The sequence below is a fragment of the Dendrobates tinctorius genome, unplaced genomic scaffold (assembly GCF_039654945.1).
Source record: "Dendrobates tinctorius isolate UK_male_01 unplaced genomic scaffold, ASM3965494v1 ptg000208l, whole genome shotgun sequence".
In the NCBI taxonomy this organism is placed as follows: Eukaryota; Metazoa; Chordata; class Amphibia; order Anura; family Dendrobatidae; genus Dendrobates; species Dendrobates tinctorius.
Window position 1 is genome coordinate 11,712,921 of NW_027361875.1, and position 18,113 is coordinate 11,731,033.

The 18,113-nt window shown below is 40.4% G+C and overlaps 1 protein-coding gene across 1 annotated transcript in view; it reads right to left on the minus strand.

Annotated features, from left to right (window-relative positions):
• Positions 1-303: 303 nt before the first annotated feature.
• Positions 304-18,113, minus strand: part of CFL2 (cofilin 2) — a 92,120-nt gene continuing 74,310 nt past the window's right edge. Inside the window, exons 2-4 of the mRNA XM_073554226.1 lie at positions 13,625-13,932; positions 9,368-9,444; positions 304-6,175 (exon numbers count right to left, since the gene is read on the minus strand). Coding sequence (XP_073410327.1) covers positions 6,060-6,175; positions 9,368-9,444; positions 13,625-13,932 — 501 coding nt within the window. The 3' untranslated portion in view covers positions 304-6,059. The remainder of the gene's footprint in view (positions 6,176-9,367; positions 9,445-13,624; positions 13,933-18,113) is intronic.

Genomic DNA, 18,113 nt, shown 5'->3' on the forward strand with positions numbered 1-18,113 from the left:
ATGAGATTTTCAGAACTGCTATTTTTTTTTATAACCTAACCCTGCTTTACTCTTTTCCACAAGTTTATCCCTGACCTGTTTGGTGTGATCCTTGCTTTTCATGATGCTGTTTCACCCCTAATGTTCTCAAACAAACCTCACTCAGGATTTTATTTAATAACTCTTTCAGGCAAGAGTTACTGTCAGTGACCATCTATTACTTATTCACATCCCTAGAGCTGACAACAGGACTGCTAAAACTGTTGCCACCCCTGATATGTCACCAGTACCTATAGGTATTAAAGTATAAACTTGTAACAAGGCTTCTATGTAATAATCAAACATGTTTTATTGTTCTTTGGCACAATATTCCACAAAACATTAGTTTGGTTCAATGATGTCTGCAATTTAAACTTTTATAAACCATTTTTGGCATTGCACCTAACAACACTGAATCCTGGAGGAAAATGTATGTTGTACAGAAGTATAAAGGCACAAGTTTGCTCTAATACAGATACCAATAATACACTGTCTGGAAACCATATTTTGGAGTATTCAGTGTGGAATCTATCATGTTACCACTGTGCATTGTTTTTACACATGATACATTTATATATCTATTGTATTTGTCTATTGTTCGTTAACTACTGACTTGTTACTCTGGAACAGTATTAATACAAAAGTTTCGTTATTTAACAGTTTGTTTGTTATTTTGGCTTTTTTTTTTATCCCTGAAGTGCATTTGATAAATTCTGAAAGCAAAATAATTAAAATTTACTGTATATTAATGTTCACTCAGTGTCAAACTAGTGAATGTCCCTTTTAACATCATTTTTAGGTCCACTGGTTTTTTCCTATATGCTATTTGTGTCTTTGTACCAGCCGAAGCTCCATTTTTGTGATTGCGTGCTTTACTAGGTAACTCTGATTTGACTTTAAAGTGTTATTCTCAACTTAAATAGGTAAAATTGCTAAGTGCTTGTAAAAACAAACAGTTTTGCAATTTATCTCTTATTAAAAATTCTCTCCGTTCTCAAAAAAGGAGATTTTAGTTCCATAGTTTACTACTCGCTTCCTATGTTACCGTCCACCTCTGCAGTCTCCATTGCAAAGAGTACAGAGCTTGCAATCGCTGCTTTGAAGTTGTTCAAATCGCTGAACCCAGCCAGCTTCAGTAGCCCTGCTGCCTTTTGCTGCTGCCAAGGCAAAGTTCTGGACAGCACATTTTAGGACAACAGAGCAGCCATGCTGCTGGTTCGAACTGTCAGTCATCATGAGCCCACTGTCCTCTGGCTAATAGGAAGTCGGGAAGTCTACTGAAGGCAGATGATGAAAATAACTCTCTCAAATTAACTACAACAAAAAATCCTAACTGATGGATAAATATTCTGTTGATCGCTTCCAATTATTTTGGTATCATTGACACAATGTTAATAATGTGTGTTATGCATCTTACAGGAAAAGAACGGAAATCTATTTGTATTCCCTCTTATGGCTCACTAAACTGAATACTCACATTCTATACTATGAAAACACATAAAATATGATATAAAATGTAAGCAATTCACATAATATACAGGATGGGCCATTTATATGGATAAACCTAAATGAAATGAGAATGGTTGGTGATATCAACTTCCTGTTTGTGGCACATTAGTATATGGGAGGGGTAAAACTGTACAGTATTTGGAACTTTTTACTGCCATGAATTTGCTAAAGTTTTCCAATGCGCGTGTGCAAGGTTACAGATACCTTGTTCGCATACATTAAAGGCAGATTTCAGAGCAAATCCACTGAAAGCCAACATATGTGAATATACCGTTAGGATATCTGAATCTTACACTATTCTTATAAAAGTATCAGTAAAGTTTGTTGTTAATCTAGTACTTTTCATCTGCATTTTCCTCTTTTTCTTTTTTTTTTTACTTTTTGCATGGTTTATCCCTTGAATTAACCCAATGAAATACAGAATCAGTGGGTATTTGCTAAGTATATCTAAGGTATGTTTCCCAATTACTAGTTTCCTTCATTGATATTGTGGATCAATATCAATAGCGAATATGAGGGTTGCTCCTGGTTTTGTCTCTTTACATTTTGACACGATTCATCAGGATCGGCAATTGTTTCTCTGTAAATAGGTAGGAATTCAGTAGTACGTTTTCTGTTTCAATGAAGCTCTACCTTAGGAAAAATGAAGCATTGGCAAGTGCTCATTGAAATCAATAGACTGTTTGTCTATTACATGGAAGTTGCTCTGCTCTGGATTATAGAAAAGAAATGCAGCTCACTATGCCCTAATATGATATTAAAAATAATTTTCTAGCTCAGAACACTTTTTTAAAATCTGACAAGGAATTTTTAGGGGTTGGCCACTTTACCTTTTTTTAACACATGTTGAAGACATGATTTTGTGGCATATACTAGACGGGGAGGTGGGGTTAGGCTTGTACAGTTAGAAACTGAACTCAAAAATATAAATTGCATTAAAGGGGCGGTCTCATAAACAGTATATAAATGTAACCTATCCACAAGATGTTTAATAAATGTATAAGTGCTTGGGGTCAGACAATGGAGGTCCAAATGTCACCTGTGTGATTGAAGCATTAGTGAGCATGTGCAACCACGGCTCTATGTATTTAGGTATATGAATGGTGGTCCCACATGAGCACTACTGCTACATTTACCCTTTGGACTTTGAGCCCTCTGTTGTCAAGATCAATGGGGGTCTCAGCAGCCACACCTTTTAGTAATCATGAATTTTTCCTCAATCATGTGGATAGGTGATTAATATTTTATATAGCCAGGCCCGGTGTTTGGACCAGGCAGACCAGGCAGATGCCTGGGGCCCCTACCTACAAAGGGGGGCCCCCTGCATCTGCAGCCCATTTATGAAGTGCCCAGAGGGTGTACAGCAGTGAATAATGCTGTGCATTGCTCTGTAGTCCGGAGTGTCTGTCTCGCAAAGCCCCTTGAGCCCCCCTGTCTCTTTCTCCCTGCAGTCAGGTTAAAAGTTGAGGGGGAGGGGCCGATTACAGCACAGTGACAGTGCAGGATGATGCCTGCAGCTCTGTATGTCTCCTCCTGAGTCCTGATCATGGCTGCTCCTAGCACTGTCCTGAGAATGGATATTCCTAAGTGAAGCCACAGAACCTGGTAAGTAAGAACAGCAGTAACAGGTCAGAGTGCAGTGATTTACTCACTGTGGTCCCGGAGCTCTGTGCTGATCGCTGCAGGATCAGGATTCACAGCTACATACAGCAGCGATCAGGGCGACCTCCTGTCACTACTGTCCGGATGACACAAGACAGGGATATTGTCTGCTGAATAAGGGGATTTATGATATAGAAATAAATGAATTTCCATGAGAAATAATAAGGGTAAACCATACATATATATATAGTACAGATGTGCATAGGAATCAGCATTTTTGGTGCATTTTTTTTTGCAGCCAAAGCCTCTCTTGGCAGTAAAAACACTGCTTTCAAAACACCCATTTTTTAGGGTACATGCAGACGATCCAGAAATGGCAGCACTTTGGATGCAGCAGACGTGCTCTGTCCAAAGTGCTGCCATCTGATTCCGCGTGTGGTCACTGAACCGTGTGGAATCACCGCATCCAATACATTGTAGGGGTGAGATTTCTCTTATGGAGACTCGCATCTATGCGAGATAAATTGACATGCTGTGGTCTGGAGAGTCGTGCTGCATGTCCGTCTCTGCAGGTGAAGTGCGCGGATGTATGTGCACGCATAATGGACATGGAATTTTTAGAAATCCCTTCCACTATGCTGTAACACCTGGCCGCTGCGGGTTAGAGGCTGTAGATGTACGCAGCATCCAGAGTTTACTGATTGTGGACACACACCCTTAGAGCTTTTGCTGTTTGTTTTTTTTACAGTATGCATTTTGTCTACAATACATGTTTAATAAAGTTTGTTTTATTCACCAAAAACAGCAAAAAACAACGTTGCGACATTTGCTGCTTTTCTAAAACTTTTTCATTGCTTTCTATGGGTAAAAAAAATTGCTGAAAGAAGTGACACGCTGCAGATTTAAAAAAACACTGCAGTTGTGAAATTCAGTCAGGAGAAAATAAAAGGGTGTGCAGGAGATGTCTGAAAATCTCAGTCTTTGCTTGTGCTATAAAATGCTGTAAACTTATTTGCAGAAGAAAAAGCTGCAGAAATTCTGCATATGAACGTGGCCAAGAGCGACTTTTCAAAGTGCCAGCAAAACATATGAGATTTCTGAAATCTCCTGCATGCGCTTGTTTTTTTTCTGTCTGAATTTCAGAACTGTAGCGCTTTTTAAATCTGCAGCGTGTCTCTTCTTTCAGTGTGTTTTCACCCGTAGAAAGCAATGAAAGAATATAAGAAAGAAAGCTGCAGATATTGCAATGGCATTTTTCGCTGCAATTTTTTAAGTGGTTTTGGTGAATTAAACTATTAAGTGTCGTTTACATGTTCAGTATTTGGTCAGTATTTCACATCAGGATTTGTAATGCAGAAACAGCAGTGGAACAATCAGAGGAAAAGTATAATAGGAACACGTCACCACTTCTGGATTTCTCACCCTCCTGGTTTTGACTTGTGGATACTGATGTGAAATACTGACCGAATACTCAACGTGTGAACTTGGCCTTAAACATACTGTAGACAAAGCAAACATCCTCACTTTAAAAAAAGCTGAAAAAAGTGTAAAGAACACCAGAAACAAGCTGAAAAACAGGTGTTTTGAACGCAACATTTTTACTGCCAATAGAACAGGTTTTGGCTACTGAAAAAAATGCATGTGAACATAGCCATAGCGTTTCAGAGTAAGATTATCTGTGGTGTTACATAGGACTGCAGGTGACATCTACTACATTATCTGTTCTCAGAGTTATTACTGCTATCTCTGGTGTTACATAGCATAGGATGAGGTCACAGTCATGTGACTGGTCACGTGAGACGGAGTGTGCTGTGCATAGAGTAAATTGTATGGCGATCGGTACACAGACCCTTCTGAAATGACAGGTGGGCGTGGTGGCTGATTCGCAGTGCGGGAAAACTACAATCCCGGCCGGGATAGCGGGTGGGAATGTCAAAATCGGGACTGTCCCGCTGGATCCAGGACAGTTGGAAGCCCTGCTGTGTTATCTGCAGTGTTAAAAAAAAATTAAGAGGGGGTTGGGGGACAACTCTTTGTCTTGGGGCTTGGGCCCCCCAATCTTTTCTGACCGTAGCAACGCTCCTGTGTAATGCTAATAGTGGCAGACCCGTTGGCTGATATAAGGCCTCTGAATATGGGGGCCACAGTGCCAGCCCCTCTGCCACCTGTATCCACATCCTGCTCATGTAATGTAACCTAAATGTATGATTTTACAATGTTAGTATTTGGGGCCCCACTTTAAACTTTTGCCTAGGGCCCCACTTTGTCTAAAACCTGCCCTGTATATAGCACAACCCCTTTGAGCTCCAAAGCTTTCCCTAGAGGTGGCTGGTGGTAGTTAGAATTTTATCTTTTAATCCAGAGTCAAAATTAGACCTAAACATGACACGTTCTTTAAAAAAAAAAAAAAGATAACATTTATTTTAAGGCAGTGAAACCTTTTTTAAAATCATGCATATTAGGGCTCTTTCAGACATCTGTGCAAATTGATCCAAGATCGGACCGCAGGCTGGGAGAGCTGTCACACTCGGGAGAGAAAAACCCAGTGGTCAGTCCGTGCAATGGCGGTTTATGTTCTGACTGATTAGAACGTACGTATGAATGAGCCCCTCAAGTTTAGCTTACACTTGCATCTTATAGTTCACTTTAGGAAATAAAAAAAAGAAGCCAAATGAATGTATAGTATTATCCTTTACCAGGATCAATTCTAAGGCTGTGTGATCAAACCTTAGTTTGGTTATTGTAATGTAACCTTTTCTACTTTTGTTAGTTCGTCACTTCATTTCTCAAGCACCAAAATGGTTTATTCAGTTCATAGAGGTAAAAGGAAATGGAAAAAAAAAATCAATAAATAAAAAAAATAACTTCCTATGGTCATAACAGGAATTCCTACTTAAATACTGTAAGCTTCCAAAATACAGGAATTGCTTTCATTTTAATGGAACACCTTCCAATGAAGTAACCACATTTCCTCCTAGTTTATCTGCCAGGGTAGATCGGTCTTTTATATCATCCATGCCATTCACTTGCCATTCATGCTTGATACCTAAAATAGAAAACACATAGGCGATAAAAATCTGCACACTACAAAAAAATTTACCGAGAACTTTGAATATTTCCTAGTAAAAATTGTTTTTTTGAAGAGGATATGTTACCTCTCCTGATGTACCTTTTATCAAATAATTTTACTTATAATGCTAAAATTATAGAACATTGTCCCTTGCAGGTCTGCATTGTGCTGTTCCTATGTTATTTCAAAATTGTGTCAATACGTGTTACTGGTTTGGAATGTGGTACCCATGACTGTTCAATCTGTGCTGACTGAGCCAAACTATGTGGGGTCGCCACTTTCCAGGCAAGCGCTCCTTGCCTAGGTAAACGGACACCTCTGATAAACTGCAACAATGGACAATAACCTTGGCAACGAGCAGTAAACTATGGGATTAAAAATCCCTCCACTCTTGATCAGTAAGAATTTTTAACAAGCAGTTAATTGAACTGTTGCTTGTTTTTACAAACACTTTGCAATTCAACAAGATGAGACAACCTCTTTAAAGGGAATCTGTCAGCATATTTTTGCTATTTAATCTGAGAACAGCATAATATAAGGGTAGAGATTGCAATTCCAGGGATGTGTCACTTGCTTTCAATACAATCAGTGTTTTCTCAGCAGGAGATTATCACTGCAGGACTATGTTTCTTGTGCCAGGCAGTCCAGCTAATCTGTGTAACCCACCCCCCACCACTGGTTGGCTATTCACTGACATTGTACACAGGAAGCTGCCAATCAGGGGTGTGGGTGAGGTTATACACAGCTCAGCATTCTGACACTGTTACATTTACAGCAAAGAAACAGGGATTGTATCAAAACTGCAGCAAGCAGTACTGCAAGCAATACATCACTGGAATCAGGCTGTCTGCTCCTACATCATGCTGTTCTCCAGATTCCATAGCAAAAATCCTGGTGACAAATTCCCTTTAAGGATAAGAAAATAAAGCAACATTTCTTATAGAAATTAGGATACAATGTAAAGTTTGTCACTAAGAATGTTTCATATAGAGAAACTGTAACAAAAACTAGAGCCAGCCCCTTTAGAGAAGCCTATAGGAAAAACAACAGAAAAGAATCCACTATACACAGCGCATGCTGCATATAAAAAAAAACAAACAGCCATCAATCTCAAAAACTACACCAAAATGCCAGAAATAAAAATGCTTTATCTGTTGAATTTTAATAATTTCCTGTAGATTTTAACCCCTTCCTGACTTCTCTTGTATCTATAAGGGCTCATACTCACTGGCGAAAAATACGGACGAGTGCAGTCCGATAAAAAATCGGATTGCACTCGGACCAATGTTATTCAATAGGTGACCTCTCATGAAGGTGTGTCCAAACTTTTGGTCTGTACTGTATATACACACAAAATAATATATATGCAATATATGTAATATATAGAGTGTGTGTGTGTGTGTATATATATATATATATATATGCACACACACACAGTGCAGACCAAAAGTTTGGACACACCTCATTCAAAGAGTTTTCTTTATTTTCATGACTATGAAAATTGTGGATTCACTCTGAAGGCATCAAGACTATGAAGTAACACATGTGGAATTATATAATTAACAAAAAAGTGTGAAACAACTGAAAATATGTCTTATATTCTAGGTTCTTCAAAGTAGCCACATTTTGCTTTGATTACTGCTTTTGCACACTCTTGGCATTCTCTTGATGAGCTTCAAGAGGTAGTCACCGGAAATGGTCTTCCAACAGTCTTGAAGGAGTTCCCAGAGATGCTTAGCACTTGTTGGCCCTTTTGCCTTCACTCTGCGGTCCAGCTCACCCCAAACCATCTCGATTGGGTTCAGGTCTGGTGACTTATGTTTTTGAGCAGTGTATATATATATATATATATATATGTATGTATGTTTTGAATATTATTTTGTTTTAAAATGATGTGTACAATTTTTTCTAACAATGCTATTTTAACATGAGTTTTTACCTACAGAGAACTGCTGTATGTAAAAGCTCATGTTAATATATATCTCTCTTCTCATCGGTCTCCCTCTTACCAAACTCTCCCCTCTCCAATCTGTCTTGAATGCTGCAGCCAGGATCATATTCCTCACCAATCGTTACACCGATGCCTCTACCTTGTGCCAGTCATTACACTGGCTACCCATCCACTCCAGAATCCAGTACAAACTTATTGCCCTCACCCACAAAGCCCTCCATAGCTTAGCACCACCTTACATCTCCTCCCTTGTTTCAGTATACCACCCTACCCGCACCCTCCGTTCTGCTGATGACCTGAGGATAGCATCCTCAATAGTCAGAACCTCCCACTCCCGTCTCCAAGACTTTACACGTGCTGCGCCAATTCTTTGGAATGCACTTCCCAGGTCAATACGATTAGTCCCCAATCCTCACAATTTTAAGCGTGCCCTGAAAACGCATTTATTCAGACTGGCCTATCGCCTCAACACATTAACCTAATCTATCCCTGTGTGGCACAGCCAAAAGTTTTACCATAACCAGGTTCCCACATGCTTTATGCATCCATCAGCCCTCTGTGTCTGTACTGTTACACACTTAACATTATGGCTGGTCCAAACAATCAGGGCAACTGTTACCACCCACCTTTCGTGTCTCCCTTTTTCCCTCATAGACTGTAAGCTTGCGAGCAGGGCCCTCATTCCTCTTGGTATTTTGTTATAATCTACTGTATGTGATTATTGTTATGCTGTAATGTCTGTTGTCTGTACAAATCTCCTCTGAAATGTAAAGTGCTGCGGAATATGTCGGCGCTATAGAAATAAAATTTATTATTATTATTAATATATATGTCATACGGATGTTCTGTGGAAAAATCACACAGAAATCGCATTACACTCGCATAGCACTCGTCCGTTTTTTCAATCCGGAAATCGGACCGTTTTTTTTCTCGCAAACTGGTATGAGCCCTAAGGGGCACATCGGATGCATGTGTATGAAGCAAAAATTAGTCCACGCAATACACAGCATGTGCTTAACAGTAACGATCCGAGTCAGCTAATTCACTGCTGTTTAAGCACTTAAATGCCGATATCAGTGACATTTTCGTGGTATAATTTTGGTGTGGCATTGATTTAGAGCCCTTTTCATCCCTTTCAATGTGATTTCCTACTGTAAGTATTATGTTTTTGCTAAATTAGCCTCACACTCATATATAGGAAATACTATGGTTCATACCTGTGAATTTCTTCTTAATTGCATCTTTTGAACTGGCATATATCATCTTGCTTTTTAGAGGTGCATTGTCAGGCGCCCTAGGTAACAATATAAAAACATAAATTGTTTACTTTATCAAAATACTTGTTTTCTTAAATAAAACATGTGGCTTTATGCGAGCATTCCAACAGATAATTTCATGTTAATGGGACTTCTCCGTTAACAGAGCAAAATTGAAGTCCATAAGGAGCTGGCAGTAAAATAGATCACAAGCTGCCAGGGTTTATATCTTTTTGGCATTATTTCACGAGTAACTATTTATTCATACATCTGTCTAGTGAGCTCTCAAAATTGGTTCCAGTCCAACACTAGTTTGTAAAATTCTGTATAATGTGTCAAAGTAATTATGAAATTTATTCGGAATCTGTTACACTGAACAGAGTGGAATAGATTGATGTATAGGCTTGAGAGGAAAGATTCAGTAAAAGGCAGACTTCATAAGTCAATATATCATCTCACGAGAACATACCACAATGCATGTGCTGCCTGTGGGTCTCTTGACCTGAACTCGTCAGCCTCTTATTTGCCCAAAAGGCTGCTGTGTTTGAGTCAGAAAACCTGAACCAAGTCGAAGCATTGCAGTCCATACTCGGTTCGTGATATACAGAAGACTACATTTGGTCTAAAATATATTTACTGCATATACTCGAGTATAAGTCGAGATTTTCAGCCTTTTTTTAGGCTGAAAGTGCCCTTCTCGGCTTATACTTGAGTCATTGTCCCAGGGGGTAGGCGGGGGAGGGGAGTGCAGGAGCCGGGGGCTGTCAGATCATACTCACCCCCTCCTGGCGAGGTCTCTGCATTTCCCTGCTTCTCAGATGGTCTCGGGCGCCGCAGCTCTTCATGTGTTCAGCGGTCACATGGTACCGCTAATTAAAGTAATGAATATGCACGCCACTCCACTCCCATAGGCGTGGAGGGCATATTCATTACTTTAATGAGCGGTACCACGTGACCGTTGAACACTGGAAGGAGATGCCGGCGCCGGAGACCATCGGAGAAGCAAGAAATGCAGAAACCGTGCCAGGAGAGGGTGAGTATGACGGGGAGGACGGGGGAAGCCATGCGATATTCACCTGCCCCGTACTACCGCCGCGCGACACTCTGTCTTCCGCATCCTCTGTCTGTGACATTCAGGTCAGAGGGTGCGATGACGTTGTTAGTGCGCGCCCTCTGCCTGAACAGTCACAGCCAGAGGACCCAGAAGAGGGAGCGGCGTACAGCTGTGGAACGTGGACAGTTGAATAACGCAGGTGCCAGGGCCCTGACACCGGAACCTGTCCCCCATAGCATGCCGCTGTCCCCGCCCGCTCAGGACACTGGCACCTGGCCCCCAGCGATGAGAGGTATGTCATTTTTTTTTTTTAATTGCAGCAGCATATGAGGCATATATATCTATGGAGCATCTTATGGGGCCGTCAACCTTTATGCAGCATTATATGGGGCGTATTTTGTATGGAGCATCTTATGGGGCCATCATGAACTGTATGGAGCATTATATGGGGCTCCTGATTCAATATGGATATTCAAAAACATTTAACCTACTTATGTCTCAATTAATTTTACTTTTATTGTCATCTATTTTTATTTTTGAAATTTACCAGTAGCTGCTGCATTTCCCAACCAAGGCTTATACTCGAGGCAATAAGTTTTCCCAGTTTTTTTGCGGCAAAATTAGGGGCCTTGGCTGCTCATTCCAGGGTTAAAATCCAAAGGATGGGGGTTCTTATCAGTGATTGACAGCTATATATGTATGCACTCTTACATAAGGGACGCTGTCAATCACTGAATGGGACCGCCTCCTTGACTCCTAAGCCCAGAATGATCAAGGATCTTGCTGAAAAAGAAAAGATGCTAGTTATGCTGAATCTTTTGACACAAACCTATGTATCAATCTGCTCCACCTCTCGTGCTCTATAATATGCAGCCCATAGTTTGCACTGCATTTCCATGCTAAGTGAAGAAAATCTGGAAAAACAATAACGTAATAGAGTCTTATTCAGTGTATAAAGGAGATGAGGGGGCTGAGAACTGCCCACGTGATGGAGTTGTGTGGAAAAATAGCAACTCAAAAGGCTTGAAAATGTCGTCTGCTGCAGACCCGCAAGTTAATCCGAGGAGAAGAAACAATGGAGAGACAGGCTTCACTGAAACTAGGAGACCAAGGATATTTCTGTGTGGTTTATTGTCAATGCATTTCAAAGTTAACAAACTTTTTTATCAGGACAACCTTCATAAGGTGGTTTATCCTTGGTCTCCTGCTTTCATCTACTAGTATCTTTGGCAACGCAGTGAACCCCATCTCTCCACTGTTTCTTCTCCCTGCATTTACAAGCTGACAGATTCCCTTTAACAACTCTATTTGTGGCTGTGATTTCCAGGGCAGCATTCTACAATCTTGATAAAAGAAGGGATTCCTGCAAAGGGAACTTCCTCCTGTAAAGTTTACACATTTTGATAGGATATCTGGTATTTAGTTACCCATTTACTATGGGTTTTCCTTGCCCAATTTCTGCCTTTCTAAGATCATCTGTACTCTAGCTGAGCTGGAAAACTGGGGAACCTCCACTATGTTAAGCCCCCTTCACACATAGCGAGATCGCTAGCGATATCGCTAAAGCGTCACCGATTTTGTGACGCAACAGCGATATCGGTAGCAATCTCGCTACATGTGACACCTCCGACCCGGCTCCCCGATGGATATCGCTGATCGCGCAAGAACGGGATGGTCCATTTCTCTTGTTGGCTTCCTGCTGGTGCCGACGACCGACTCCATGGACGCGGGCGAAAGACGTCACCCTCGCTGTGTTTGACAGGCAAGTACCGACCGCTGCTGCGTTGCTGGTGAGATCTGCCTGTTTGGCAGCTCACTAGCGACCATTTAGCGATGCACCAGCGATCCTGACCTGGTCGTATCGTTGTCGGGAACGCTGGTGCATCGCTAAATCTAACGGGACCTTAAGAACAATATGATATCTTACTAAAGTGCATATTTAATTTTATATTTTAGCTAGAAGTCTTCTTGACCTTTTTTATGTAACTATGGTTCATATTATGCTACAATATAATCTAACTTTTGCATGTAAAGTGCCATGAAATAAATGGAGCTGTAATAATAAATATTAATAACATACTGTATGTTTAGTGTTATCTTTTAGTTACTAAGCATAGATCTTGCAGATTTTGTAAAGTGAAGGACTATGCTTGTCAGCAGTTTCATACTTCCCTAACCAGAGTTGCATGCAATAGTAACAGGTGGCGTCATTGCGGTAAACTATGTTTTACTCTGAAATGCTGTAGCGTTTCATTAAAAAAAGTTTGAGACACAAGGGAAAGTGTCCATTTTTCAGCTCCCACCCTTCCAAAGTTTTGATACTCATGAACTGCAGCTAAGAACCAATATAATGCAATATATAGCATTTTTTAGATTATATTTTAATTATTAAAAAAAAAAAACATTGAATTGGTTGTTTGGTTTGTACTGGTTAAGATTACCATCGGAATCAGCCTGTGATGCTGTCATTTGGTGAGTTTTCCTATCTCGACATCTTTTTTATCGAGGTTCCTTGTGCCTACCTCCCTATTGGCTAGTCCTCCAGAGGTTGAATTGAATATTTTGCAGCAATATAAAAATGCACCTTTTGAAATTTGTACTAAATAGTGCAGAAAAAACATGTACGGTAATTTGCAAAAACTCTATGTAATAGTACATGGCTTGAAGAATATTTTATATAAAAATACATAACATAAGATAGACTTTATTCAGATGGCCATAGTTCTGTCAAATTTTAGTAGTCTGTTGACCTGAACTAACAGCATTGTGTGTATTAGGGCCTTCGTCGGTCGGGGACTGCTGTTAGTTGGGGTCATTTGAGCTGTAGTCGAGCTGGAACTTGTGGACGTAAATAAGTGTTCAATTACGGTAGCTAAACAGAATTCAAAACATGTAGCTTTGCAGTTAGGTCCATCCTTTTAGCCAGACACAATGGCAAAGTAGACAATGACATGCAAAGTACTTTTGTCTGGCTGAAAAGATGGACACCACTGACAATAAGCTCAGTGGATGTGAAAGATGCACATTTTGGACTCCACTTAGAGGAAGGAAACAAAGGCATGTTCTCTAACCATGAGCTAAGATCTCAAAATTAAAATAGGGTTGTTAAAAGATGTACCCCAGCATCTGCTCTGTTGTTTACCACACCATTTTAAGGAATGTACCAGAAGATGAAGACAAGATCCTCTTTCTTGGACTCCTTGGTCTCATAAGTAGCATCATACAGTCCATATCGACAGTCATCAAGAGGCAGAAGATTGACAAAGGTCCTGTATGGGTCCTCAACTGTATTTCCAATATCTCCCACCAATATTTGCTTGGCCTCCTCCACAATTATTTCACGTTTATCGGGGCTCAGGCAAAACAGTACCGCCTTCTTCCTTTTCTTTATCTCTTCGGAAGACTGAGCTTTTCTCACTTTCATCTCATTGAAAACTTTGATAACTTCATCATTTACTGTGACACCAGATGCCTGTTTAGAAACATAAATACAAAATTAAAGTTCCTCTTTGCCCAAATAATAAAACCTTCATATACCCAGGTTTAAGGCTATGTACCCACGTATGCAGAAAATTCCTGACTAAAAACCGGACTCCTTCCCAGGAAACGCGTGTTTTTTTTTCGCGCGTTTTTTATGCGTTTTTTTCCGAAGCATCCCCAGTCTCATAGAATATAGTTAGAAATGCGGATTTTTCCGCGAAATTAATGAGCATGCTGCGTTTTTTACCGCGATGCGTTTTTTTTCGCGGAAAAAAAACGCATCAATATGCACAAAAAGTGCAGAATTCATTAAAATGAATGGGATGCTTCTTGTAAGCGTTTAAGCGTTTTTGCCGGTAAAAACGCTTAAAAAACGAAAAAAAACACGTGTGCACACACCCTTATTGTTTGCATAATTCTCCAAAATTGAATACCATTGAAAGAGTAGACATTTTTTAGTTGTGTACCCTGTTATCTACTAGAATACTCCTTTTATAAATTTTGCCCTTTGCTGGTCAGGTTTGTGAATCCTTTGTCATGCCCCTGCTAATTAACTGTCTTGGCCACAAAGGGAAGGCATTTTTACACTCAGAGATATTGTTATAGGGAGTAAAGCCATGGACAACATTTTTTGGGGCCATGAAAATCTAGAACACATATACGTATGCCCTTGCTGCCAAAATATTCCTAACAAAATACTACCATACAATGCTTAAACATTACAGTGCCCTGATATTTAGCCCAGGTATAACCTGAGATTACTAGGAATTAAAATACTAACCATTTCCCAATTTGTGACTATCAAGGATTCACATAAAATTGTGATAAATATGTTAAAAAGCTGAAGAATTAATAAAAGAAATTTAGAGAAAAATTGCATAACTTTTAATTTAAGGGAATCTGTCAGCAAGGTTTTGATATGCAATCTGTCAGCAGCATGATGTAGGGGCAGAGACCATGATTTCGGTGATGTATCACTTAGTTTACTGGGTTCAGCAATTGTGATAGAATCTCAGTTTTCTCTGCTGCAAATCTAGCAGAGCTGAAAATGCTGAGCCCTGTATAACCCTGCTGACATTAATGATTGACAGCTTTCTGTGTATATTGTCTATTGACAGCAAAATGCAAAAACAGTGTGGAGGGCAGGGTTGGATCTTAAGGCGTAAGACATATACAGCAGTCCTGTAGTGATAATCTCCTGCTCATAAAACAGTAATTTTATTGAAACGGTAAAACACAACCCAGCAAGTGATGTTTTGGAATTAAGGGTCTAAGCCCCTACATTATGATGCTCTCTGATTACATAGCAAAAACCTGCAATACTACAATACTTTAGAGGACATATGCATGAACAGAACATCTTTTTTACAAGCCTGTTTGTGCTACAATTTTCCTAGTTGTTCCTTTCTGGAGCCTTTTTTTGTCGCCCACTTGTTTTATGCTTTGACAGTTTAGTTCCAGTTTTATTTTAGTTTCTTTACACATCTCCATAATCTCCTGAACCTCCTGTCAATCAGCTGACAGCAAGTGTTATAATATTTCATGTTTGTTTAACTTTGGCTGACATGCTGGCGTACAATCCGTGCTCTCTGCCTTGACGACCATTGCCAAATGAAAAGCCAAACACACGTCTAGCAAGTTTAGAGCAGCTCCTATGACATATCCATTTGTTCCTTTACTGTAGATGAAGTAAAATGGTAAACTATCAATCCTATACAGCATGTATCATGGATTCGTGCTTGATATAGAAATGAATGGATACATTTAAATTATTTTAGCTTGTTACATGAGCCCAATCGTAGAATGATGATGGTAGAGAAGTAACCACGTGAGAAACTACAAGTAAAACTAGTGTAGCCGGATCCAACATCCATTTGTTGCGTTATTTTCTCGAATTTTTGTTACCTCTGCTACCCTATCAGAAATAAAAGAAGATGTCTTTCTGTCACCCAGGTTGTCTTCCACAGTTGATCACCGTGAAACCTTTCTTGCTTCATGCCTTTCACTATCCAGTAATTTGCTTCAGTAAAGTGTACACGGTGGCCAGCAATCCATTAATTTGTGGACAGATTATATTTTTTTCTAGTGTCCATATAAAGTGTTGCCCTTTTTCAGTTAAAGGAACATTCACAGTTGTATTCCGACATTACATGTTTTGAGAAACTAATGACCAAAACGGATCCATTGATTACTTCTGTCTTTGTCTGGGTTCTGTTAGTTGTTTGTTTTTAGAATAGAAGAAAAAGTGCATATTGCAGAACTTCTTTTCCAATTCTAAAAAACATGGCATATAATGGAACCCAGATGGACCATCATCTATATATATATAAAATTGAATGTATGTGTGTGTACCACCAACCAATCACAAAGCATCTTTCATTTCACCAGAGCTGTTTAAAGGAAGCTGAGCTGTGATTCGTTGCTATGAGCAACAGTTTTCCTTGCAACCAATCACTAAGCATCTTTCATTTTACCAGAGCTGTTTAAAAGAAGCTGAGCTGTAATTGGTTGCTATGAGCAACAGTTTTCCCACTCAACAACACATGGTGAGAGAAATTTAGCATCCCTGGGAACATAAGCTCCCAGCCATTGTCTGCCACCCAGAAAGGAGCAGAGAGCACATGACAGAAATAATTCATCCCCTCCTGTGCCCAGATACACATCACACATCCTCCATCCCTTTTGAACATCTTCCCTCTTAAAGGGATCTCCAGTATGGAAGTTAGGACAAATCCCTCAGCGCTCTGATACTGACCCCAGGCCTCTCTTAAAGGGATCATTGGTATGGAAGTTAGGGCAAATAAATCCAGCGCTTTGGTTTTGACCCCAGGCCTCTCTTAAAGGGATCCCCAGTATGGAATTAGGACCGTTCCACTCAGCGCTCTGGTTCTGACCCCAGGGTCTCAAAGGGATCGTTGGTATGGAAGTTAGGGCAATTCCACTAAGCGCTCTGGTTCTGACTCCAGGGTCTCTTAAAGGGATCCCCGGTATGGAAGTGAGGGCAAATCCACTCTGCGCTTTGGTACTGACCCCAGGCCTCTCTTAAAGGGATCTCCGGTACGGAAGTTAGGGTAAATCCCTCAGCGCTCTAATTCTCACCCCAGGCTTATATTAAAGGGATCATTGGTATGGAAATCAGGGCAAATCCACTCAGCGCTCTGGTTCTGACGCCAGACCTCTCATAAAGAGATCCCCGGTATGGAAGTTAGGACCATTCCATTCAGCACTCTGGTTCTGAACCCAGGCTGATGGGATGATGTGGGATATTAGGGGTAGTAGTCCGATGGCTCTGGCTGATGGGATGATGTGGAATATTAGGGGTAGTAGTCCGGTGGCTCTGGCTGATGGGATGATGTGGGATATTAGTTGTAGTAGTCTGGTGGCTCTGGCTGACGGGATGATGTGGGATATTAGGGGTAGTAGTCCGACGGCTCTGACGGAATGATGTGGGATAATAGGGGTAGTAGTACGGCGGCTCTGACAGGATTATGTGAAATATTAGGGGTAGTAGTCCGGCGGCTGTGACGGGATGATGTGAGATATTAGTGGTAGTTATCCTGTGGCTCTGGCTGACGGGATGATGTGGGATATTAGGGGTAGCAGTCCTGCGGCTCTGGCTGACGGGATGATGTGGGATATTAGGGGTAGCAGTCCGGCGGCTCTGGCTGACGGGATGATGTGGGATATTATAGTGAATGTGGCTATGCAGAGTGGGTGGGGCTATACACTCAGCTTTATATATATATATATATATATATATATATATATATATACAGAGAGAGAGAATCATTATAATTTGTTATAACTAGCCGTAGTTAGTTACTATGCTCGGGCAGCGCCGAGCTCTTCAGCTAGTGTAACATTTTTCATGTCTAATTCCGTTGTATCATTATAACAGCAGAACAATTCTATTACTAGAGACACTGACGTGAACAGAGCTGATGTGAAATTATTTGTAAGTGTCTGCACATGCTAGAATTACAAGGCTCTGGCAAAGCTAGCTGACAACCCCTGTGAGTCATGTTGGCGCATAATGGTTGTCAATCAAATACTCTACCCATTAAAATCTAGATAACGTGAGGAACACCTTCTTGTGTCTGATATTCTACTTTTAAAGACACTGATTCTTTGTTGACCTTGTTGAGAACACAATTTGTGCAGTTGGTTTAGTTG